A 27,222-nucleotide genomic window follows, 5' to 3' on the forward strand; every position below is an offset into this window, starting at 1 on the left:
TCTGCTACTATCAAGGAATGTTCATGAATATTTTCATGCTTGGCACATGGTAAAGTACTCTTTGTTCCATGGCAAGGTAGCTCACAACACATGGGAAAAGATAGCAAAGCAACAGAGGCCCATATGCAAATGGAAGGAGCATGGAGGCAATGTGGAAGTAGAATGGTGTGCAAGGACTTGGCCATGTAAATATGCAGACAAAGCTTTAGCTCAGGTTCCATTATTTTTAGATCCGTAGCCCACCCATTCAGAAAGGTTCATTTCATTTTGATCTCTATTTGGTTGGCATGTGAAATCCTGCGCAAATTAACCAGTATGTATCTGCTTTCTCTTCCTGGGTCTCAATTGCCAAATGGCCCAATTGCCAAACCAACAAGAGAAATGTCAGCTGGTTTTTTCCAGCTGTAGCCACTAGGACTAAATTGGCTTGTATTGAAGTGTTTCCTCAAGTTTATCCCGTTTATAAAACCACATAACGTCTCATTCATGCAGGGTTTCAGATATCTTGAGAGTTTGCTATAAGCACTGATAGAATGGTTAAGTGGGGCATTTGACTAATTAGAAGCCTTATATCACTGTGTCATGTATTTTAAGAAATCCAGCAAACACATCGGTTATGGTTTAAATATATTTTTTATTTCTTGTCCCACCCCTACCCCCCAAAAAGAGGACACCATTACAGTCTAACAATCAAAACGTTATTACATACACACAGGCACACCACAGAACACTTTGAGGCAGTTGTGTCCTTTGCTCTGTCAACTCCTTGCAAATGCCTAAACAGTACCCTACAAGCAATGGGCTTCCTCCTTCCATATACTTCTTCAGCAGGTAACAAACACATAAAGACACATTTTGTTTAAACAAGGTATTTGTTCTAGGGTATAAGTGATGCGGAAAAGGTTGGTGGGCAGACTTACATCTAGTTAAACCCTCTATTGTAAGGCATACAATAAGGATCCTTGCTTAAAAACCATGCCCCCACTTCCCCGTCAGCAGAACAGAACAGAGAGAATGACCAGAAATGAATTTGCCTCTCTAGCATGTGCATTCAAAATGCAAAGGTTCCCCCTCCCACCTTTGGAAGTGGCATTATAACAGCAGAGAAGGGGATAAGTGTGTTTATGTGTCTAAAGTAAAATAAATGCTTTAATACATTTTAATACATTTTTAATGGGTTTTTAAGACTTAAACCAAAACAGCACTTTTTGGTTTGAAAAGCCTTCGGAAAAGAAACAAAAGGTAGCTACCCTAATACGGTTTTGACAAAATGCTGGTGGTAGGGAAAGGGCTGTAGCTCAGTGGTACAGCCTCTGCTTTGCACACAGAAGGCCCTCTGTTAATCCTCAGCAGCTCCAGGTAGGGCCGGGAGAAACCCCCACCTGAAATCCCGGAAAGCCGTCAGTGTAAACTATACTGAGCAAGGTGGACCCAATGGCCTGGCTTGGTGTAAGAATGTGAGAATTTGAGAATGTAGCAAAGATTTTCCATGGGAAAGGTGGCTGGATCCATATTCTCTATGGTTCTATGCTGCAGAAATGTCCTTAGCTCCATTGACAGGTTACGGAAATCAGCGGTGGCTGCTTTCTACATTTTGTTTTGTTTTAAGCATTCAAATGACTCATTTTTGTGACCAAAATCACAATGTTCTTCTGTGACTGATGCAGGAATCTGCAGAGAGATTCCTGGTTTCACAGTGTGCTTTTGTCTGGAAGCATGATTAAAACATGGGTACAAATGGAGGAGGCCTAACTTTTCAGCATTTGGGTTTATGTATGTTCCATGTTCGTGTAGAAGTGGAATTCCAGCAGGTATAGTTTATTGTCATGTCACAGTGCTGAAGGGGTTTAAAAACCTACACTTGTTGAAATTTCCCCACCTATGTACTTGCTGAAGGTATAGATGACCTCATGTTGAAAGGTTGGCCATGTATTGTATTGTTGTGTTGTGTTGTATTTCGTGTTTGTGACTCTCATCCTGAAAATTACTTATATTGAGAACAAAGGAACAAAACTGCAACTTGCCAAAAGGCCCTTAGCTTGGTAAAATACAGTATTTATCAAATCAAGCCCTTAGTATGCTTTAAAATAGCCTGCAATTTTAAAACCACCATACATATATTTGTAGCATTTAATCTGCAGCCATCTATGTGTAGTAGGACATTAACTATGGTGGCCTGAATCAATTTGTGTCTTTTCTTTGATGTATATGTTCCTTAGAGAATAGTGAAGCCAAATCATGTGAAAGTGGGCGAGGGACGTATGAAAGACAGGTGCACAAATCTATAATAAATACAGTGTGAAGATGGATAATGCAGAAGTGAAGCAACATGAGTAGAAAGCAGGGCTGATTATAAGGAAATATCATACCACTCAAATGCTACTTGACAGTTCAAATTAGGCTATAATAGGAAAAGACTAGGAATGTGGTTGTTAGGAGAATAAACTATATTTTCATCATAAGGAAGAACAACTGAGGAAGGAGTTAAAATGCAGTTGGGAGACCTGGAGCCACAATCCAAATGTGGAAAGTAGTGCCATTTCCCTAGTAAATTCAGGAAAAGGGCCTAGACTAGAATACCCTTTTGAGTCCTCTGGGTACCTTCTCCACCTTTCTTTGGCCTTGCCTCCTGGTCAGGCATCCCTCTACCCCCTTTAACATTAATGAATCTGAAACATCCATTCCAACTGGCATCCGAAATGCAGTATATTGCTAAGGAAGTTTGTTTCCTTGCACTTCAAGATGGAAGTGTGCATCCCCAACACTGTCAAAGACATATGCAGTGTCAGAAGTGCGTACTGTTAGTTCCAGATCAGAGACGAAGTGTGAAAATGTGTTTTGATGTGGACGTCCATACAGCAAGGATAGGAAACTTGTGGCTCTGCAGCTGTTGGGTTCCCAACTCCCACCAGCCTCAGAGAACATGGCCATTGAATAGATATAATGAGAGTTGGAGTCCAACAGCATCTCGGAGGCCATAGGTGTCCTCACCATACAGGACACAAAGCTAACAAGGGAGCTGGGTTGGGGCTGTTGTTTTTAATGACAATGGTGGTTCTGAATCTCTGAATGCTTTATCCAAAAGCATGTTACATGCAGCTACATGTTTGCACATGGTACAGCAATTGTGATGATAATCGCATATCACAAAAGGTGCTGTAATGTCAACACTATGGACACTCTGGGCACGTTCCTCTAGCATAACCGTTTCAATTAGGTGTGTAAGATTTCCCTGCAAAATTAGTAGCTGGAGATTTGCCATGTGCAATCCACCTTAGACTGTTAAAAGGATAAGGAACCAGATATTTTTGAACTCTAATTCCCATCATCCTGCAATCAGCATGACCAGTGGCTAGGGATGATGGGTGTTGTTGTCCAACAATGTCCAATGTGCCCCATTTCCCATCTCTAGTCTATTATTTACATTAAGATTTATTTCTTAGTTTCAGTGAGATGTCACTTTAAAAATAGTAAAAGGGGCGATACGAAAAATTATGTGGATAATATTTTTTAAATATACATATCATGACCATGACCAATTTTGAGGATAAAATTCAGTTCAAAATGGAGGCCTGGATAATGTAAAGTGAGAACTAAAATAAAAAAAAATAAAATAAATCACCTTCTCTTAAAAACAAAGAAAGAAGAGGACTGAAAAACAAGATGGAAGCATGCATCATGTCACTAGCAAAAACCAGTCAGTTATTCCAGCAAATGGGAAAGGGCTGTGTGTGTGTTTTATTGCTCTGGCTTTACTTTGTATTCTATCAATTCATTCTTGAGCTATGCATGAGCTGAAATGAGCACAATCCATTTCTCTTGGATCTGTCCTGAAATGAATGGGTATTACGCTTTAAGTAATCAAAAGAATGGTATCCTAGCCACCTGCTCTAGCTTTTTTGTGTCCTACAAATCAGTGCTGAAATCAGCAATTGGATATTGGCTGGTTGCCCACAGTACGTAAGATTCACCCTTCTGTAAGAATTTAGGAACTGCCAGAAAATAAGAGTGAAAGGGGACACTACATTTTTCCATTTAGTGCATCTGGCTGCAAATTAACATGATTTTGTTTCTAAGGGGGGTGGGGGATGAAACAAATGACCATACAGAGCAGTTGTCATGGTTTATGTGACATTATGGTCAAATAAAGATTGCTCTTTTCAGAAGGCTTCTTATGAGCTCTCTGACAAGGTTACCAAACTTTCTCTTCAGTGTATAACCACAGGTGGGGATTATTGGATATAGTCTAGAATTTACTCTTAGTTTGCATAGGTTGACTGGCCCAACAGGCTTCTCTGGCATCCATTGTGGGCCCTAGAATGTGTTCCAGAATCTTCTGCAACACTCACGGGTTCTGCATCAAACAAATCAATACAGAAAAGGTTTTCTGAGGTAGGAACTTTGAACTCCGTTGGATTATTAAAAAGCATCACCAATTGTATATTTTGAAATAAAGATGTATGGATATAACAAAACCACATGTTTAAATTTAGTTATCCTACTGTGTATCCTCACAGTAAACATGGCCCCTTACTGTGTCAATAGAACCAATGTTTCCATTATATGTAGAACATCAATAGAACTGAGGTTTCCATTATATGTAGTTTGGCCTCTCAAACTAAACTTTTCTTCCTATTATTTAAATTGGGGCTTACTCATGTCTCTGAAATCGCACAGCAAAGACATCAATGAAACACCGTGGAGACCTATTTTCCCCCCTTTAATGTTTGAGATGGCCTTGACCATCCATTCCAAACAGAAACAAGTTTCTCTCAGTTAAATGAGACTTATTTTCTAGTTAGTGTGTTTAGGCATCTGACTTCAGTTTCTTCTTTACTGCCTAGTCAGGAAGGGTCTACAGCTGCTAGCAGTACACAAAAACAAAACTCATTTAAATGTGACTAGGAAAATAAATCTCTGTTATGATGTTATGATTGCAATCGAGCGCTTTAGCCTTCCTTACTTTTCTTTTTGCTTTTAAGTGCAACTGACTAATTACATTATTACTAAACAAATCAAATGAATGTCAAGGTGTCCCTTCCCTATGCCATTTATTGCAAATATCCCAGAGTATTCTCTGCCAGTGAAATTCTACCTCATTCCCATTGACTTCCAGTGGTGGGCAAGAGTTCCCCCATGGTTTGTAGCTCAGTGATAGGCTTGGCTATGGTTTTCTCCAGAGCACAGGCCTTGGCTCACTTTGCCTCCTCAGTGCCCCTCAAAACACTTGGGGACTTTGACCAAAAAATATTGCTTAAATATATTTATATTATATAATTGTACGTATGTAACAGTATTTACAAGAGAACAGGTCTAAAAGAGGAAGTGAGTTACAAATGGCCACTCTCACTTTTCCAACTTGTCATCCACACGGTGCCGTGCGGGAGTACCGCAATATGGCCGTGCCATTGTTAAAAACGGTCACATCCCAAAGACTGGCTTTAATTCTGTTATATAGCCAAGCCAGTGGCAATCAAGTCCTTTTTCCTTGACCAAAAGGCAGCAGTTAGTTGCAGAGTATGTTTCACAAATTATGCTAAGGTATATCTTTCTTTCTTTCTTAAGAAAAACAAAACAGCAGTTCTATCAAGTTCGTAAATTTCTTTAGGACATGCAAATTTGTATCAACAGACTCATACATACAACGACAAAATACCCATCCAAATCAAACAGTTCTAAAACATGTGTTTTTAAGGTAACAACATTGTTTGTTTTGTCCCTGAGTCCATGCTGTAAATTTTCCTTATACAAATAAAAAAGAAGTTAGAACTCAACTGATCCCAGGGGTAGCCAAGCCAACACAGTGCTTTCCAGATGTTTTGGCCCACAACTCCCATGAACTGGAGTCACTATGGCCAATGGACAGGAATCATGGGAGCTGCAATCCTGCAACATCTGGAGAGCACTACATTGGCTGCCCCTGGCCTATCCCATAAACAATGCCATTGCAACACTCTCCCAGCCATTTATTCAGGAGCAATACAGCTAGTCACAACTTTTAAATGGTTGAAGTTTTAAAAAAATGCTTGCATCCTCTCATTGTTGTAACATATTTACAAATGTGAATGCACACCCACATACACAAACACACACAGAAGTTATTATTTTAAGCACCTTTCCTTCGGCTTAACACAGGAGAGCACTATGTAGTTGGTATTTTTGAACACCATTCTTGGGACTGATCACTGAATTGCCAGGATGAGAATGTTAAGATGGCTTTCCTGAACTGCTAGTGACAGCAAAAACAATGAAGACATTATACAGGTGTTTTAAATTACAGTGTTTATAGGATGTGGACAAAGAGCAGGTTAACATATTATCATTAGACTTTGGAATTTGCTCTGCAGTAAGGAGGTTTTTGTGTTTACCATAAGAACTCGAGATCCTGTTTTATTCTCAGAACATGGCTATGAGGCTCCCGTTTCACAGATGGGAACTAGATCCAGGTGATCTGAGAGAGAAAAAATAGCTTGAATTTCTGTTATATGAATTCAGCTATCGCACACTCAACCATTGAACCTTTTCTCCTTCCCAAAATTTGTACTGTTCTACGAGCTTAAGAAATTGGTTACATTTCTGCACCTTTGAGAGATTACCCCCTTAGCTTTTTCCCCCTTCTCTTGCATCGTAAGAACTGTCTTGTTGGATCTAACCAAGAGTCCTTCTAATCCACCAATCTGTCTCTGGTGTTAGCCAGGAAAATCCCTCGGGGAAGCTCACTGGCAGGACATGATTCAATAGCCCTGTTTGCCTTTAGCATCACAGGAACATGATGAAACTCTAGTGCTCCACTTGTCAGCATATTAAAAACATTAAAAACCTGTTCTAGCATTTTTAAAAACTAAGCCTGAGGCATAGATGGTGTCACGAATCTGGTCAATATAAACTACACAGGGCATATTTTGAGCTCAGGCTGAGCTCGCAATAGTCTTCAGAGTGGAAGCAATAATATTATGGGATAAGTACTTGTTGTTAGGGCTGACACTGCCATTAGGCAGAGTGAGGCGGCTGCTTCAAGCAGCTGATTTCAGGTATCATTAAAGGGCAACAACTTGTGAGCTGTTAAAGTATTTATCATCATCATCATCATTTTACACTCATTGTGAAAGGAATGCCACTACCCTGGGAGCCTTTTCGAAGGCCAAGTGCTCAAGTATAATTGAAAAATGGTGGGAAGACCTGCAAAATTGTGCCAGTACAATACTTCTTTTTCCTGTTAACCTCTGTCTGCATTTCTTTGTGTGCGCTGCTAAGGCACCAAACCAGCAGAAACAATCGAAAGGTGCAAGTGCTCACATAATAAAGTCACCCAGTTATACAGTATCACCAGAGGACGGTATCACGCAACTTACTGTAGCATGTTTAAGGTTGTAGTCAAAGATACGATGCTAATTTTAATGGGGCGCGAAGTAGGAAGCCAGGCCCCATTGCTCAGAGTGAAACACTGCCATAATTTTTGACCCCCATAGGAGGGCAACATCTCTAGAAGGAATCTAACACTGGGACTACCCCCCTTCCCCGAGCACACCTGCAAGAATATCCCACTGAAGCCAATATAATTTTTTCTAAGTGTGTTGGTTTTAGGCAGGGATGGGAAAACTGTGGCCCTCCAGATGTTGTAAGACTCAAACTTCCATCAACTCTAGCCAACATAGCCAGTGCTCAGGGATTATGAGAGCTGCAGACCAACAACACTGGTTCCCCATCTCTGTGTTAAGGTGTCAGAACCTCTTGGACATGTTGCAGAGATGGGGACAGAAAGCGGCATTGGAGGAAAAGGTAAGTAAGTGACCTAATCCAGTTTTTACTTAGAAAAATGGACTTTCTAACGTTCCTTTGGAGACATGAAACAGTTTGAATTCTTAAGGGCATGGGGAAAGAAGGAAGGAGAGGCTCCAAACTCATCTACTCTTTGAAGCCACTGTTTGGAATACAGGTGTTTTCAGAAGTCTCTCTTTCTTTGCAAAAGTTCAATTACCATGTAAATCATGATTCACTGACAATGAAGCATAGATGGTGGGAATAAATTTCACCTACAGCTTGTAAGACTAAGTGGTAGTAAGAGGTGATGTCCACATTTTAAATGGATCGGGTCTTCCAGCCCTTTCAGAGCTTTGAGGTGTAGTTTCCCCATCACAACCAGACATCATTGTGTGTCACAGGGCTGTAGAGCTGCAGACTTAAAGGGACAGAGGCCCTATTCTGGTGAGATGCCCCCTCCCAAAATTGATTTCTGCAGCAACGAAAATAAAGAGTACCCAGTGAATCAAAACAGAAATTGCTAACATCACTCTCTTTCTCATAAATGACATTTAAAAAGCAGAGATATTCAGTGTTTGTGATTTTTTTAGGGTGGGGAGGGGGATGTCAAAAGTCTTATTTCCAAAAAATTGAATATTAAGCTATATAGACTCATCAACATAATGAAATCCACCCCAAAATTAACTCCTAATGTTCCAGATTAAATTATCACATTCAAGATGCAGCTTTCAATATCTTTGAATTGTCAGATTCAAAGCGGATCTGGGCATTTGTGTGATAATTCCCACATGCAAAACTCATTGCATTTGCACTCCCTGCCCCCCACCCCCCAATGTGTTTCAGCTCTTCAAATAAACCACCTTGCTTTGTTCAAGAGCTGCTATAGTGGTAAAAGGCATTTAATGTGACATGACAGAGGCAAAAAGATGTAAACACAAGATTAGAGAAAGTGTTAATCTCCCTATTTTAATCAGACACAAATGAAACCGACATAATCTGTGGCCACCACCATACAGGTACATAGGACTCACTCTCAGGCCTGCCAGCTCTATCGCCTTCCTGGTCAGTTAAAGGAGAAATGGAAGAATCAGTCATAAATTGAATTGCTCTGCTTTCAGTTCCAGGTCAAGTGCATTTGCCCCAGAACTAAAATTAAATCAATTAGCTTTGACATTCTCTATCTGATAGGTCGGCCCCACGGCTTTCTGCGGAAGTGTTAGCACTCACACATAAAACGAAATTTGGGCAACTGTCTAGTGTTATCTTCAGAAATGAAGAACCAGGATTTTGGCATGTCTTTCTCAACTGCTACTCCTGGAGGTAACATGCAGCTGGTGACAAGGGATGCCAGCAACCAAGTTTTGAGGTTCTGCCCTTGTTAAGGTGCTTGCCAAGTCCTCTGTACCAATAACTGGCTGAAACTGATGCCTCTTCAGCAGCAGTTAAAAGGCACATAGGCTGATCCTATAAGGGGGGTTTGCCATCAATTTCATAAGGACAAGGTGATGAACACCAGCTCTTCAAGAGTCATGAAGACAGCAAATAGGCAAATGCAGGTGGGAATGGCAGAAGAACAGGAAGAAGTCAACATTTTAGGGTGAGATCTGGTCTTTATTTACCTTCTTCGCCAGCAGGTCAAATGTATAGTAAATGTAAGTTTCCAACATCTGTTTGGATGAGTAGTTTAAATTTTGGAAAAACATTTAGGGTGACTTTTCCCCCCCCTTCTCATCTGACAGCAGTGGAACAGGCAGACATTCAATAGGGGCAACTTTCCCAACATTGACATGGCTAACAAAGCTGGATTTCTACTATGCTGTTCTGCCAAGGTATAGTGCCAGTATCGGGTAGGTGAAAGACAATTTTAGTCTGATTTGAGCTCAGATGGAAATCTTCCATTCAGTTGTGTCATGTGAATATAAAGCTATTGACTTTCGAAACACAGCCCAGGACCCCCAGGACCACACAGCTAATTCCCTTAGCCAAGAGGCTTTAGGCTTGTATTTCTTCAATAGCAGCCCCCTTCTCCAAATTTCACATGGTAAGCCATTTTTGAAACACATGCAGAATGTGATATTATACAGTATAAGGGGTGGGTGGTTCTAAAACCTAGGGTTGCTCAACAACTTTTCACTTTTTGAAGTATGGCAACCCTATAAAACCACAGCACTGAAATGCTACCTTTTTCCCTTTCAGCTGAGTTTCAGTACATAATTTACTTTCCTATTCTAAACATGTATCAAGCTTATTTTTAAAAATGTATATATAGACAGTACCAAATGATCATTATGAGGTTTTATATAGGAAATTCCTAAGCTCAGTACAGATTAAATATGACAGAAAATTGCAAATCTCAACCTGACTGAGCAAGTGTTTCAAGAATCAATGGTCATTGTGACCATAATCAGGATGTGAACACTGTGATTAACTTGATAGAAGGGGTGGGTAGGGAAAGGAATAAGAATACAGTATAAATGTTTAAAAAATTACAGTTTTGTTGCAGGTATTTCATATGGGATTGTTTTTAACAGGACAATGCTTGTCTAAAATAATTAGAGTGAAACCCAGTTATTCCTGAAATGGTCTTGATCAGAGGAGACCTCCTCCATGCGTCTGGCTACAGAATCAAAGCTATTTGTTCTCATAATCTAATGACTATGTTTACTGGGTGCTCTAGATTCTAAAAGACTTTCTTCAAAGTGTGGGTACTCATGCTGTTCTCTAGAGGGTATTCATTCTACTCTCCAGGGTCCAGACCTCCATGTCTTTGGCTTACACCTGGTCAACAACTTCAGATCCCTTCTTCACTGACACGCAGCCTGAACCTATTTATCCACTGAATTCAGTGGTGCTTACTCTCGAGAAAGTGTGCATAGGACACTTTATTTTACCTTCTGTCTTTGACCCACTTACTTCATCCCTCCAGCCTCATTCAATCTCTTATCTAACATCCTTCATTACTTCCTCCAACATACTTTATCACCTCTAAAATTATGTGTAAGCCCCTTTCTTTGCTGAGGTCCTTGGCATTAGCATCAACACCAGAATAAGATAACATGAATGAATATGAAGTGCTCTACTGTTGGCAAGGATCGAAAAATGATGTTTTCCCACTAAACATAATATTAAGGCATGATCCTGCCATCCCACTGAAATCAATGGAAGAAATGTGACTATTTACATATCTGTTTCCCATTGAAACCAATTGTCACAGACTTATCTGGTTGGTGCCCTTAGAACTCAACCTGATAAAAGTCCTCAGAACAAGAGTCTCTGCCAAACATCTGTTTTTATTTTATTCAGATTACTTTTAATAATTTCTTTCCTTAGGACAAGGAAATATTTTCATTGGAGGAAGTTTGCCATGATCAGCCTCAGGATAAAATGCATGGGGTAAAGATGCAAATTTAGGATTTTAAAATTTGTTGTTGTTGTTTTCCTTTTTAGAAGTTATTTTATTTTACACTTACACACACAAACTGATGTCCTTCCAAAAAGTACCACATCCAACTGTGCTCTGTACACATGGGTTTAAACACTTGCTCATGAAGTTATGGAGCCATGAATGATATGGCAAGAAAAACTAGGATAGCTTTTATGCAAATAATCAGAGGGATTTCAAAAAGGCCATGTGTGATTAAGAGCAACGTTAATACAAGCTTGACCTTTCAATAACTGTGAACCTCTGCAGCACCCATAAACCACTGCTGGCAGTTACAGCTGCTCAAAATGAAACTTTCAAAGGGTCCATTTCACATCACATGACACTACTGAACTGAAGATTCAGACACAATCCATCTTCTAATTGAAGTCAATGGCAAAACTCCCATAGATTTTCATGGGTTTTACAGCCCCAGTAAAATTAAGGATATGCCAGAATGCCTCATGACTAGCCACCACATCAGCCCAGTGAAAGGAACAAATATGCAATTAGTGTATTTTTAAAGGAAAGACATCTGTCATAAGATATAGTTTTAAATAGTTCCATTGGGACTTGTTTGGTTTATTTGTTATTTTTGTGTTCCAGTTTGCACATGAACCTGGTATCTCAATTTGTGACACCACACAGTAGAGAGTGTGATGTCATAAAGAAAGGCACTGATGTCATAGGCTCCCTAGTGCAACAACAAGGGACCAAAGGAAATGACAAGGCCATTTGGCCCTACTATGTACGTAACTCACTGGAAAGAAATTGAAATGTGATATATTCACTGGAAGCACCAATTAGTCTACCACTGGTAATTTCTACAATAACCAGTGTGTGATTTCATGCCGCTTGGTGACCAAGAATATAACCAGAGATAAATGGCCTTTCTTGGTAACTAAGAGGCATGCATATTTCTCCAACACTTCTTTAAAAACAACAACAACCCACATTGGCGTTTCAAAATAGACCTGCAGCCTTATTACTGGGACATTTTACTGGGTCATGTTGGGTTTCTCTCACCTTCAGATCCAAATCAGAATCCACGCTCGTGGATGGAGGGATGGGAATGGGGAAGATTAAACCCAAAAAGAAAAGGAAGCTGTAGATCAGAAAATGTATTTCTTGATGAAAAGGGGGTGGAGATATAAAGCCCATGAAAAGCCCACAAAAGAACAACTATTGAACGTTGCCAGTTCAGGAGAACGTAGGAGGTTTTCTCAAAGGGGTGAGGGGAGTGGGTTTATTTCAGAAAATGGACGAAGATGACCCTCTTGGCTGAAGAAAGCATTGTGAGGAACTGGTGAAGCTGAAAGTTAAAAGGATAATGCCCCACAGTGTAGACTTCCTGAAGTAGCTTAGTAGTTGTATTGGCGCTGGCATGGCTGGTAGACAAAGCTGCCTTGGTGTTTGGCCCGTCGCGGGCGGCACTCTCTGGTGCGGTTCTGCCGCTGCATCACTTTCTGACTGAACTTGTGCTTCTCCGACAGCTGCTTTGCCCTCTGAATCCGACGCACTTGGTTGACCTTCTCCAAGATGGCGGCCTTGGTGGCAAGAGAGGTGGAGTGGTGAGGGGCATGACGCTGCAAACGGCGTTCAGGTACCTCACTGCAGAAACAAAGGTACACAAGACTCAGGGTGGTTCAAGGCTCTTGACAGGATTAGGCGTACTTGAGAGGACATAAAAGAGACTTCCCCTAAAGTTGCAAAAGGCCTTCTTCATCAAAGCTACCGAAAGCAGTCCACTCATAAGTGTAGCGGGGAAGCAGAAATAGTTGTGCCCTCCCAATGCGCCTGCCACAAAACATGGAACCAGTTGTATGCAGAGACAACTCATGCAATCTCCCTCCTCTCTGCAGGGATAGGGATGGCATGAACTGTCTGTGCATTTGAACATGTGACACATTACACTGTATACATGGTGGGAACATATGAGCTTCACTGCCATCCTCCAGGTCTCAGGACTATTTCTACACCCTAGTCGCTTAAATAATAAAAAAGTGTGTGTAGGAAATCAGCTATATTTGAATGCGTTTGCATTTACAACATCAAAACAGTCAGATGCAAGAATAACACACCCAATTCTTTTAAAATGAAGTTATCATGTTCAATGATGGAGGAAGCAGAAAAGGCACAAGTACAGAACTGATCAACATTCTGCTTCAGTGGACGTTCCTGAGTTATTCTTATTTATTAAATTTGTATACCACCCTTCATACCAGGACAGTTTGCAGTAGAAAAATGCAGAATAAGAACACAAAATACATAATAAAACAAAACAAAACAAAAAATAACCCCCTCTCTCACATAGCATTATGAGCAGGGGGAACACTATTTTTTCCCACACAGGTGAAAAAAGGTAAAGGTAAAGAACCCCTGGATGGTTAAGTCCAGTCAAAGGTGACTATGGGGTGTGGCACTCATCTTGCTTTCAGGCCGAGGGAGCCGGTGTTTGTCCACAGACAGCTTTCCGGGTCATGTGGCCAGCATGACTAAACTGCTTCTAGCACAATGGGACACTGTGACAGAAGCCAGTGCGCACAGAAACGCCGTTTACCTTCCCGCCGCAGCAGTACCTATTTATCTACTTGCACTGGTATGCTTTTGAACTGCTAGGCTGGCAGAAGCTCCGACAGAGCAACAGGAGCTCACCCCATTTGGCAGATTCAAACCACCAACCTTCTGATCAGCAAGCCCAAGAGGCTCAATGGTTTAGACGACAGCGCCACCTGCACAATACTTAATTTCATAGACATCTATATTTCTAAAGATTGTGGCAATTGTCACTTTGGAAACTATTTGCATTTGCTCTTCATCAGTTAATGAATTGATTTTAGAATGATCCCAGATCATCAGTCAAGACTCATTTGCCTAAATTAATTCTATTATTATTATTATGGTAATGAAATCTGATAGTGGGTGAGGTTGTTCTTAGTAGCCAATGTCTTGGCTCATTTCCCTGAAAGATCTGAGCTTACCCTTCAGGGATGTGCTCCTCAGGATTCTCCCTTTCCACAATGATGCTGCTGCTGGTGACATAGACGGACATACTGGGATGTTCAATCAAAAGGTCCTCCATGGGGTTGCTCTCCATGCTGACGGGGTCAGGACCTTCTGCAGTAAAACAGGGGGGAGGGGTAACAAACCAACTCTCGTCCATCAAGCAGGGGTCAGGCTGAGAGGGCATGGACCTGCTGACACAGTCACTGAGGGAGTGGGGCGAAGACGTGGTAGGTGGAGGGGACCCACGGCGGCAACGAGAAGCACAAACAGAATCCTTCTCACCTACCCGCCGCTCCTTACTGGAGGCTGAAGCGTAACTATCTAATGAGAGACAACAAGAGTCACCACCCACACAAAAACGGGAGGACAGCCAGAACAAGAGCAACGACAGCAAAAATAATAATTAAAAAAATTCAAAACCAAAGCAAAAAAAAAAAAAAGGTAGTTACCGTTGTTCAAAGCCATGCAAGGGTTGTGCAAGGCAGTACAGGGGTGGGGAGAGGATTAAGAGGAGAGAGGTGGCACACACATTCAATATACAATGGATGGGAAGGAAGGGGTGAGGGAGGGAGAAGAGAAAGGGGGCATTATTAGTACAAATGACACCCCAAAGGCATTTTTGTAATTCATCCCAAAACCTTCCCTGAGGAGTCAGGGCTGGCTCAAGATGTTTTGCCACCCCAGGTAGCTGCGCCTTGCCACCCAAGCGGTGAGCCCCAGCAGCACTTGCAACTGCAGCTGCACCCCATCTGAGATTAGTTTCCCAGCATCCTTTGCAACAACAGCAGGGAACCTGGAGGTGCTCCTCTCAGAGTGTCTGTTGCCCCGTCAATGCCCCTAAAAACATGGCAGCCCCCAAGAGATGCCTGGGGTTGCTTGTACACACACAGTCCAGCCTAGCAAAAGTGTGAGCCACCATGCTGGTTGAAGGAGGGGGAATCAACAAGAGTGACGACCCACAAGCAAAGCAAGGAAGTCCTCCCATGGTGGGTTATCAAAGCGCCAGAGGAACGTGGAGCTACAAAGAGCGTTGCCAAATAGTAAGAGTGCCTAGCTCTCCCAAGATGGTGGAAACCAGACATATCATACCCACAGGTGCTAATATATTTAAATGTATGCATATTTAAAAGGAATTACTGGTTCAAAAGAAGAAAGAAAAGAAGTAATAGAAGAATGAAATGGATGGCAAAACAATACAATAAGGTACTAGAAACAGGCAGGCTGGTACAGATGGCATCCCTAATGGAGAAGGAGAGAAGACCTCACCAGTTCATCTCCCTTTCCAATCTACCCCAACAGATTCAAATCCAAACACAGTGACTAGGAAGAGGGAAAACAGAAATGCTCCATTTGACATTAAGACAACAAGCCTACACACAGTGATGTGCCACCAAGTCCCACTGACATACACATATATAGACACACACACACAATATTTTAATACCAATATTATCCACTTGAGTGAGCACAATTATCCACCAGGACTTCCTTTTGTCTATCCTAAATCTTCCAACTTTGGAAGATTGTGGGAAAGCGAGAAAAACTTATCTCTAACCTCCAGGTAAAGGAGGAAAAGCAAAGAAGGTCTGGGTGCCAAAAACGGTAGAGTTGGAACGCAGAGCAACTGCCAGTCACTATGGAGAGAATTCACTAGTTCACGAGGGGCACAACAAATCATTGCTTCCCGCTGTCATAATTAAGGGGACATCGGCATACTCAGAAAACTTGGCAACTAGCTAACCACTAGGGGCTGTAATATGAAGCAGCAGCCTAGTCAAGAAGACAGCAGCAGTGTCACACTCTGGATGTTGTAACTCGGACACTGTTGTAACCTGTTCTGCAAATGCAAAACCTTCAGAGAGTGTGGAGAACATGTTCTGCAACTTCCCACTAGCTTATGGGAAACCGGCTTTAAAAAATAGCCACACAGAAGCTCATAGACCAATGATGAGCAATAGAATACCATGAAGGTCCATCAAGTTGGGAGAGCAGTAAGCACAAGCTACCAGCATCCGATTCTCCCATGCAGACTGTAATCCCCTACTCCACATCCCAGGCCTTCCCTGGGGGTACCCTGATCTTTAGGAGATGCTTCGCAGGGCATGCAGGGGGAAAAGGTGGGACATTTCCTTCGCACAAGCGCTGCATTCATGCAACCTGTATCAGCACACAGAAACATATTTGCACATATTCATCTCCCGTTGGCCTTGCCTCTTCCTTTCTCTATTGCCTCCTCTGCTTGAAACATAAACCAAGCAGGGACCCATGTTTTAACTTACATTATCCAGCAAAGTTTACATTGATGATAATGTGTATCACATACAAAGATTAATGTGTGCTCCTGTGCAAATTAAGGTTGCCATATGTTCTCTTTTTCCAGGACATGTCCTCTTTTTCATGGGTATGTTATGTAAAATGAGAGCCACAGCGATCCATAGTTAAAAGTAGAAGCCGGCAAATGTGTCCTCTTTTTTGCTCTTCAAAATATGGCAAAATATGCAAATAACATTCATTTTAGTGGGCCTTGGGTCACAACCATACCATACATTTAAAGCACTCTTATGTCAGTTTAACAGGCATCCTCTTAAAAAATCCTGGGAGCTCCAGTTTGTTAAGGGTGCTGGGAATTGTAGCTCCTTGAGTTATCTCCTAATAAATCTTGACACCTTTAACAAACTAAGACTCCCATGAATTATTATTATTTGGGGGGTGGGAGCCATGACTGATAAAGTCTTTTGAATGTATTGGTAGATGTGACTTCTGTATACAAGCTCCTGGTGCACTGTGACCTCTCTCTCTCTCTCTCTCTCTCTCTCTCTCTCTCTCTCTCTCTCTCTCTTTCTGCCAGTGTGAGTTACTCTGGCTATCCTAGGTCATCTCACAAAATATGACCAAAATGTCAAAAGGCATGCCTGCAAAGTGTTTGTGACAGACCTGAGTTAGCCTCCCCACACTGGGTATCATGCCCTCTGACACTGGATCTGGCACTATTATTAGATATGTGGGAAGGTACTGCCTGAGGGCTGCAAAATGGGTTAGAGGGCCAAAATGACATCATATGGCAGATCTGTGAGTGGATGTCCAAACTTTTTTTGGGGGGGGGTGAGGGTGCTACTTGAACAATGTTGTAGGTCCATCCAGTTTAGATTAGCAGTTGCACTGGAGGAACATGTGTTTAACCCTTTTCCCTGTGCAGTTTCCCTGTTCTAAATCGCCCCCAAGTTGCTATTAGCTCTGCTAGGAGAAAAACACAATGTCCCTCTATCCAGCTTCTATTTGGCCCTCTAGAGAGGTCAATTAACAGAGCAACTCCTCTGATCAAAATCAGAGCTCCCACGCAGCTACTTTAAAGTTAAAGGTTACTTGGGAGATCCATTGTTGAAGGTTAATTGAGGACTGATCATGGGGAAAAATAGTTTTAATAGTTTTTAAAACCCTTGCACACGTGCATGCGCGTGCACACACACACAGTTTTGCAGTGTTGCCAAGTTGGGGGTAGCTTGTTGTGAGAAAATCTTGTATATTTCAGTATGAGAATGCAAAGTGTCTCATTCCTCTTATGGATGCCCCTTATTCATGCATATGTGCAAGAATTCTCAAACATTTGGCAACACGGCTGCATCTCATTGGTCCAGCTGACTGGCCCTGTGTCTCATAGGATGTTACTCAATCTAGACAGTATTAGCTCATCACCAAAGATATAATTCAGTGGAAGGTTCACTGGGGCCTTGGTTAGGGCTTGTGCAATTCCAGTACCAGGAAGAAGGTGGCAATAATTAGCCCTGACTGACAGGAGGAATGCAGGATCTTAAAAAAGAAAAGAAAATGTAAACAGCATTGCTTCTTGGCAGGGTGTGTAGCTGAATGAACACACAGATCAAAATACCAACAAGCGTGCTAAGTGTTATTAAAGCAGGAGTGGAGAATCTGCAGCCTTTTAGATGTTGCTGGACTACAACTCCCATGATCCCTAACCATTCACTGTACTGCCTGGGACTGACAGGAGCTGGAGCCTAACAGCATCTGCTGGACCACAGGTCCCCCACCCCTTGAACTGAAGTATTTTTAGATTTTCGAAACAAAGGGAAAAAGAAAAGAGTGGGGTTGTTGTGTTAAAAGTTTCAAAATGTGCCTCTAACCTAGATAAATTAAGGAAACTGTTTTCCTTCAAGCATTTTCCTGATGTGCCCATCAGTCTCACTAATCCTGCTCATCATGCCATCTTTTGCTAACAACATCATTGTCAACAACATGGGCTAAATGGAATAATACAGTGGTACCTCGGGTTAAGAACTTAATTCATTCTGGAGGTTTGTTCTTAACCTGAAACTGTTGTTAATCTGAGGTAGCACTTTAGCTAATGGGGCCTCCTGCTGCTGCCGTGCCGCGGCGGCGCAATTTCTGTTCTCATCCTGAAGTAAAGTTCTTAACCCGAGGTACTATTTCTGGGTTAGCAGAGTCTGTAACCTGAAGCGTCTGTAACCTGAAGCATCTGCAACCCAAGGTACCACTGTACAGCATAGCAGTTAAGAAGTTGGAGAAAATGGCACCCATGGTTAAGTGCTTACAGAGATCTTGAATTAAGGCTCTGATTTTGGCATCAAGACTCTGGCAATGGGACAGCATCCCTCACCGCACCTGAGAGCAACAGACTAGTTAGGGGCGGGCTGCATGGGGTGGCACACAAAGCTCTGCCCTCTAACCCCTGCCCACCACTGCCCACCACCCCAGCATCTACTGCCTGAGGTGTCCCCTTCGCTATGTCTAATGGCAGGCCCGGCCCTATTCCTTTCTTCCATTTTATAGAAGTGCGGAATATCAGTCAAGGCTAGAAGCTGCATCCTCTACCTCAGAAATTTTCTCTCTCTCTCTCCTAATCCCTGATGTGCACAGACTGACTGTCATTAACTTGTGTTATAAGGCAATGACAACATGTTGCTTCTCCTCCCAGAGGCCAGGTTTTAGAAATAAGTCCTTGGCCAAACCCTGGTTCAAATTAAGCTGTGCTTTAGACAGGGTATCAACTTGAATAAAATATTGTGGGGGGCCCAGGTAAGCCCTGTCTGACATAATCAATCACATGATGCAGTGCACACACCCCGTTTGAATGTGAATGCCCATCAACTTTGTGGGGGCCTGCCTAGGAGTTGGCTCCTATGGCTCTAGATCAGATAAAGGAAACCTAAGGTACTTCAAATGTAGCTGGGACTCCAACTCCCATCAACCTCAGCCATCATGGCTAGCTTTCTCTGTTTCTCCACCTTCTCCTGTGTTCCACATTTCAGTTTCCTAGCCAGGGCTTCCTTCTTTGTACTAGGCACCTTTGTATTTCAAAGCATGCAACTAATGAATACACCGGATGTATTTCTCACTCAAATACGGCCAGCCTCTTTTGTTCCCTCTCTGTGTGCAACAAGTTGCACTGCATACAGTAAAGGTGAGGACAGGAAGTGAAGCTGAAATCAGTGTTGCGGCATCTGTTGCCCGGCAGTATTGCTAGATGTGGTTTTCCAAGGTAATTGTGTTTTTCTTGGTGTGGAGCAAATGTCTTGGGACAGCCTTGTTTTGTTATTAGTCTGGGCTGTGGAAGCTGAGAGAGGGAGTGGGATGAGCAAAAACAGAAGCTGAGTTTCTGATCACTGTAAAGCTTTGAGAAAGGAGCGAGGCCTTTTCAGATTATCAAGGATAGAATGTTAAACCCACTCAGAGAGTAATCCTAACTGAATACAGTCAGATTTATGCCCACATGTTCATTATTACTGTGCAGTGAACCAGGAGAAGAGAAATGCTCTTCCTGCCCCTTATCTCAACATTCACCCATTGGGGGATGACCCAGTGGGAGAGCACCTGCCAGGTTTAATCCCTGGGAATTTTTGTCTCACTTTTGTTACACAAGAGCGCCCTTTCATTTGGCTACAATGCAGGAAAACACTGGGGAAAACATCACAGAACAACTGGTAAATCAAAGCGATGTGCGGATAGTCAAGTCAATCCACCACTAATGTACTATTATTGTGTCAATGACACGTTGAAAGTACACCTGTAAAACAAAACAAAACACCTCAGTCTGCAGGGACCCTCAGGCAATCTCCAAACGCCAGGCAAAAAGCATTTTGAGGACATAACAAACAGGGCTTGCTTTCCAACTGATAGGTAGCTTTATTCTTAGCTCCCTCTTAGGCTATCTAAAAATATCTGTAACACAAGCATGAGCCTGGTGGATGTTTTTTCCCCCCACATGGCAATGGATTGTCAGTAGGAACAGAAAAGGGTGGATCTGTGCGACGCACAGCATAGTTTACTTGGGTTCTCTCTGCTAAATTTGCAAGCAAAAAGGGTCATAGATTGGTTGCCACTGGGTGCTGAGTCATCTGACTTCCGCTCAGCAAAATGGCAAAGGCAAAAATCAGTGACTAAGATGGAGGAGCTTTCACTTGCCTGAGAAACTAGCAGCTAGGCAGCTACGAAGACCTTCAAAGCGAAAGATGCAGCCTTAAACACACTTACTTGGGAGTAGGTTTTGAATAAACTTCTTTGGATTTGGTGAAGGAGACCTTGAATTAGCACTGATTCTTTAAAAGTGGTATGTCATGTGAGTTATCAACAATATCAAGCCAATCTTTTTAAAAATAAAAGAAAGCACAAAGTTCTCCTAGAGAAGTACTGGAAAGAATTGCTTTCAGAAAAAGCTGTTTTCTATGACACCTATGCAAAAACCAGCAGCTAAAGCTAAACATGATCACCTGCTAGATGCTCCAGATCAATCCAGTTTTAAAGGAACAGCAACAGAGATGGATTCAAAAGCTGGCAACACAAAGCTGGAGCCCATGAAGAAGGCTGATAGGGCAGAAAGCAGGGAGATAAATGCTAGGGAGAGCCAGAGCCAATAACAGGCACCGCCAAATAATTCTACTTTTACCCCTATCCTCGTTCCTGCTGAATTCTACAAGGGCAACACTTGAGACTAAGGAGAAGGAGATACAGGCAGTGCTATCCCTTGGACTGGTTGTAAGCAAGAAGTTAGGCAGGTGGGGCTGTCTGAGGGCAGACTGAGGTTGGTGCAGGGGCAGAGGAAGGGGGTGGAGGGGGCAGGTCGCCCCCGTGTGCCACTCAGTGGGGGGGGTGACAAGATGGCCCCTGCCTCCCCTCAGCTGTGCACAATCCGTATTGGTGCACAATCCGTATTGGTGCCGCTCATTCGGCGTCCGTACAGGATACCGCACATGCGCAGTCTGTATGGGATGTTGCTCGTGCAGCAGCCCATATGGACACCATGTAAGCGGCAGCCCATATGGAGTGTGCATGTGCAACATTCCATACGGACTGCACACGCACGGAATGCCGCACATGCGCACTCCATACCGTTCCTCCGCCACTGGGTTGGTGGGGCAGTGCTTCATTTGCCCAAATGGATCAACTTTCACTTAGTATGCTGTAGATCTAGAATCAGGTTTCATGTCTCGAAGTTTTGACACTTCTGTGTATTTTGTTTATATACAGTGGTACCTCCGGTTACAAACTTAATTCGTTCCAGAGGTCCGTTCTTAACCCAAAACTGTTCTTAACATGGGGCACGCTTTTACTAACGGGGCCTCCCGCTTCTGCTGTGCTGCAGGCACGTGACTTCTGCTCGCATCCCGGGGCAAAGTTCGCAACCAGGAGCATCTACTTCCAGGTTAGCGGAGCTCATTACCTGAAGCGTTTGTAAGGAGGACAGTAGGTAACCAGAGTTCCACTGTATTAAGGAATCAATAAAGAACTACAGCCAGGCTGCATTCAGTCAAGGTAGATGATGCTTATAAATAGACCTCATCACTCAAAAAGAAGGAAGGACGGAGAGAGAGAAATACTTTCAGCTGCTAGGAGAAAAATGTCTCCAGCTATTCCATCACCAAATAACAAGTACTTGTGGCTTTTTAAGCATAAAGCGGATGCTCAAAAATAAAAATGCTGACTGTAGTTTGACTTCAAGAAAGACGACATGATGCTTTCAGATTTTATGAAATCAGCCTGGTGCATTCATTCATTGGTGCCAGCCCATTCATTGGAAGAACAGGGCATTTGATGTATGAAGCTCTTGCAAGTGCTGCTATTGCCAGGATTGGGAATTAGAGTATGGATTAGGAACAATGGCACAACTGAATCCTGAACACAAGATCAGAGCAAAATTATAGCCAGCCTAAAGCCAAGGCTGCCTAATGGCAAGGATAGCCTCTATCACAATTGTTCTGTGATGAGCAAGGAGGTAGCTCATTCGCCAGCTGAGATCCACCCTGGAGCCTGGATCTGCCTGCAAAAGGCAGAGCTAATCTGCTGGCTGCACTTGGCTGCCAACCCTTAACTCATTCTTTCTCTCTGCTTCCATTTTAGGCATATAGAACGGGCTCAGCACTGAGAGAGAAATACATGCTAAGTTGGGAACAGGATAAGTCAGGAATAGCCAGCTAGGGAGTTTTGTGTTTGTTGCATAAGATGAGCCCAAGGGAAAAGCAACTGCCCAGATGCCTGCTTTCCTTCCCTTGTTTGCTGCTGTATCATGCAACCAATAAGGCCAGGATAGTTGGAGAAGAAGGACAGGCAGCTGGGCTGCCGCATCACCGGAGCAGGAAAAGACAGGCAACAGGCAAGATAACTGACTCATAGAGCTACAAGAGTTCTAGCTTGGTTGAAAAGTGGCACTATACACCTGAGTGCCTTATTCAGAACCAGGTTTGTGAGACACTCCGGCATCTGCAGGTAGCTGTGACTTCCAGGCAGAACAGAAGTATCTTCCACCCTAGGTAGTGTAGCCAAAATGAGGATACATTCACTTTGCTAGGCCATAGCAAAGGTCCATGCAGTCCAGAATTCGGTCTCCAGCTGTAGTTAGCTGCATGACCTTCTCATCGTGTGTGTGTGTGTGTGTGTGTGTGTGTGTGTGTGTGTGTGTGTGTGTGTTTAGAAATTTTTCAGTTATCCCCTGATCCGTGGAGGGCACAGTAACACCTTTCATTCCAAAACCTAGAGAACCAAAACTACTTAGAAAGTTCTGCCTTTTGTGGAACCTCTTAAACTGCCTTTTGCAAACTGATCTGAATTTTGGGAAACACTACCAAAGCCAAGGGTAGCTCAGTTTACAGCTGAGTTTTAGTTTTAGTGCTCAGCGTTGAAGGTTTGAAGAAGCAGAGACTATGTGGGTGTGAGACAATAAGAAACAGGGGAAGGAAGAAGACAGAGTACGAGTTAGGGGTAGCAGTCAGCTAAGCTTTACTCAGAGTAGACCCATTTAAAGTAATGAACATGACTAAGCTTGGCCCATTAATTTCAGTGGGTCTATTCTGAGTAAAACATAGTTGAATACCACCCAGTATTATTTTGTGGGAGAGAATTGGAAAAATGCAAACACAAATGGTAAGCCGCAAAGAGGGAGGCTGGGACAGACTTACAAACTTGTTTGGAGAGGACTCTAGCCACTAAGCAACCACACACCTAAATGGTACTGACCCCAGCCACAACCTCTTTCCATGGCTCCCTCATGGCACCTGCGAATAGGGGCCTGGGGGCTCCCCACACCTCCTGCTCAGGACTGGTGGCCTCTTTCTACCCCTTCCTGGCCAGTGCTGCCCCACAGGCAAATCTTGTCCAGACTGAGCTTCAGATCCTCCACACACTGACACTACTCTCCCCACAGAAACAACTGCTTATCGTTGAAGAAAGCTGAGCTGCTAGCCCTCAGGAAGGAGCTCTATTATCTAGTAGTAACAAATCATAACTCCTCAATTCTCCAGTTTGAGAGTTATGGCTCTTAAGTCAGGGATAGGGAACCATTGGCCCTCTAGATCAGGGTCTCCAGTTGTTTTTGGACTACAACCCCCATCTTCCCTAGCTAGCAGGACAAAGTGGCCAGGGATGATGGGAATTGTAGTCCCAAAACAGCTGGAGACCCAAGGCTGGGGAAACCCTGCTCTAGATGTTGATGAACTATAACTCTCATCAGCCCCAGCAAGCATGGCCAAAGGCCAAGGATGATGGTAGTTGAAGTTCAGCAACATCTGGAGGGCCAGAGGTGCCCTGCCCCCGTTCTAGGTTGACCCTGATCATTCCCTCTCATATTTCTCACCTGGAAGATCAATAATGAGCCACCCATCTTCTTCTTCCTCTTTAGAGACAAACGGCTTAGGTCCCTCAAGGTCCTCAGGTGCGCTGCTGTCACTGAAGAAGAGGCTGGTGAGGCGCTGGAACATGGCTGGAGAATTATTTCAGAGGTGGACTTGGGAACGAAAGGCGGGGATGAATTTGTAGGCGCTGGCTTGAGCGTGTGGAAGCTGGTGCGGAGGCAGGAGCACGAGTTGGGGAGTGTTGGATGGACGGATTCCTTGCCAAGGGCGGGAGCTGCTTGTTTTCCTAAGCGGAGTCTTATCTGAGTTGAGTTACGTAGATAGTGCAATCATAAGGTTCTTCACTTGGCTTCAGTGCAAAGGCCTGCCAAAGAAAGGGAAAATTCATTCAGGCCAAACACTGATGGAATCACGAGGAACTCAGATGGCCTGGAGGAAGGGTGAGAAGGGAACCCTTGCATGAACCGTCATCCCAATTCATCACGGCCATTTCTCTTTATCCTGCCTCCTACACATAGTGCCTTCTCAACTGCATTCCCACTAGGCTTTCCTCACTTTTACTATAGAAATAAACACCTTGCAAGACGGCTGAGTTGAGTTCTCTCACCCTACAGGGTGCCCCAGGCAAGGAGTAGCCTGTTCGCTTTGATTACGGTTAACCTACTTCCCCTCACATGCAGGCAAAGAAAACAAGCGTGGCTTCTCTTATGCCAACCCAGATGTTTTGGATGCCAACTCCCACCAGACCCAGCTAGCTGGGGGGGGGCACCAGGTGGGCGAAGGAGGCCCTAAGCCAGGGGTTGGCAACCTAAGGCCCATGGGCCACAAGTGGCCCTTGGGGAAAATTTAACCAGCCCATGAACCCCCCCCCACCTGTTCAGGGACCCCGGCCACCTGCTCTGTCGGCTCCCATGCGCTGCACTAAACCAGTGCAGAGCAGAGTGGGGACCACCTTCTGCAACACTGGCTGGCTTCCCATTGGCTGCAGGAAGCTCCGCACAACTCCTCCATGCCGGAAGGAGCGCCGGAAATGGCGTTTGCGCATGCGCGCATGCGCACTCCGGCCCACCGCGGCGTCTGCGGAACCATGAACCAGCCCAAGCCACAAAAACTTTGCTGACCCCTGCCCTAAGCCTTGTGTTGCATGTGCTAAGCACCAGTCAGGAATACTGTAAGGAAAAGTAGATCACCATTGTGTGAGTTTCTGTGTGTGCCTGTCACAGCTCAGACAACTGCCCCTTTCCATATTCCCCCTGACCACAGCAGTGGGAGATAGGTGGCATGGTTCATTTATATTCAGATACATCCCTGCCTAAGATCTTTGTTCCTCCAGCTCTTCCATCCCTCACCATCTTAGGAGGTTTCTTGCTCCCTCCAAAGACTTTGCATTTTCTCCCTTGCTGCCCCCATGATATAGCATTCCTGAACACCTCTGTGATGCTCTTTCCCTTTCTTTAAATCCTTCCCCAAAGCCCACCATTCCTCTAAAGCATTTGGCACAACACTGCCATTCCCTTGCTCCACTGTAATTCAGCTTGTAACTAAAGATGCCCTTCAGTCTTCCTTTTCATTGCACATTCATGAGGATTTGTGCTCTTGATGCCATGGGCGTAGCTGTACGAGAGCCATACGAGCTATAGGAGAGCCAGTGTGGTGTAGCTGTTAAGAGTGCTGAATTAGGCCCTGGGAGACTATGGTTCAGATCTCCACTCAGCCATGAAGCTCACTGGGTGGTCTTGGGCCAGTCAGCTGCCCTCAGCCTAGCTTTGGTTTGTTCTGTGATGCTTCTTCAAATCCACCACATTATTGCTGTAGGGGCTATAGCACAACTAAAGGAGGACAACCCATACCCCACCCCAAGAACAAATGCTCTGGTTTTCATGGCTTGCTTTTGCTGCAGTATAGTCTATCTGGACAGCATAACTGGTAGCATTAAGAAGCATCAGAAGGACTGTTAATAAAGCAGAATAAATGCACCACCCAGTACACTATTATTATGCCAAGCACATGTTGCGGAATAGTATCCAATATTCTTAAACCTTGTGCTATGCTGGCTCTGAACTTGTCAAAACTCAGTGAATGAGGTAAATAGCTTGCTTTCTTGGACTCAGCTATACAGCTGCAAATAAAACGTTTTAAATGTGCTGTAAAGCGCAACATACAAATGTGACACTAGATGGCAACAGTGAGCTTTGCCAAATTCAATGTATTTTTCAAAACGTGTTTTTTTTCAAAAAAGCATTTTCACAGCGTTTTTTATATGTGTGTAGATTCCACCCTTTTGTCTTTTTAAGTATTTGAAAACTGGCAGCACGTTCATCCAGAACCAGAGGAGAGACATCAAGATCCAGTTTTTCTTTTGGGATCTTAGACTGTGATGGATCGGATCTCCAATAATCCTTTAGAAGAGGGAACATTTGGATTTGTTTGTCAGAGAAATTCCTTCCTATCACTTTGCCTTTATCTGCTGAGCTTCCATCTGTTCCTACAGCAAAGGGCTTCCATTAATCAACACAGCCTATTTAATCAGCACAATGCATCACTAATAACTGCACCCACTTATTACAAAGCGCTGTCTGGTCAGACACGTGGGCAGGGCTATAGCAAATCAATCTGACATGCAACCACCCCATGAGGGATCTGCTGGAAGTCTCAAGACCATAGAAAACAGCATTTTCATGGAGGAACAAAGTGCTCCTATGTTGTTGCCACAACAATCCTGTGACGTAGGTTAGACTAGAAGAGAGCGAGTGGCCGAGCAGTGATTTGAATTCAGAACCCTACTCTATCACATTATCTTTCCCCAACTCTGTTGCCCATGGAGGCTAGCCTTAAGGCCTTCTTATGTGCCCAGGAAAGCTTTCAATTAGGGACTTCAGAGATGAACCTACTTACTCCATTATGCTATACGGTTCCTTTCCCTGCATATCAAAGAAC

General features: G+C 43.5%; 1 protein-coding gene and 1 long non-coding RNA gene across 7 annotated transcripts in view; one reads left to right on the forward strand and one right to left on the reverse strand.

Annotated features, from left to right (window-relative positions):
• Window positions 1–550: 550 nt before the first annotated feature.
• Window positions 551–5,558, forward strand: LOC308588407. Its single transcript, XR_014008720.1, has 2 exons — window positions 551–4,552; window positions 4,588–5,558. It is a non-coding gene; the product is annotated as an uncharacterized lncRNA (long non-coding RNA).
• Window positions 5,559–9,488: 3,930 nt separating this feature from the next.
• Window positions 9,489–27,222, reverse strand: part of TP53INP2 (tumor protein p53 inducible nuclear protein 2) — a 57,516-nt gene continuing 39,782 nt past the window's right edge. For 4 of the 6 annotated variants that reach the window (XM_081196720.1, XM_081196718.1, XM_081196719.1 and 1 more), the window contains exons 2-4: window positions 24,288–24,649; window positions 14,164–14,509; window positions 9,489–12,793 (exon numbers count right to left, since the gene is read on the reverse strand). In XM_081196720.1, the coding sequence (XP_081052846.1) occupies window positions 12,544–12,793; window positions 14,164–14,509; window positions 24,288–24,411 (720 nt within the window). In that variant the 5' untranslated portion in view covers window positions 24,412–24,649 and the 3' untranslated portion in view covers window positions 9,489–12,543. The remainder of the gene's footprint in view (window positions 12,794–14,163; window positions 14,510–24,287; window positions 24,650–27,222) is intronic. The other 2 variants (XM_081196722.1, XM_081196721.1) reach the window with 2 other exon arrangements.

This window comes from Podarcis bocagei (genome assembly GCF_964188305.1).
Source record: "Podarcis bocagei genome assembly, chromosome: 5".
NCBI classification, from domain to species: domain Eukaryota; kingdom Metazoa; phylum Chordata; class Lepidosauria; order Squamata; family Lacertidae; genus Podarcis; species Podarcis bocagei.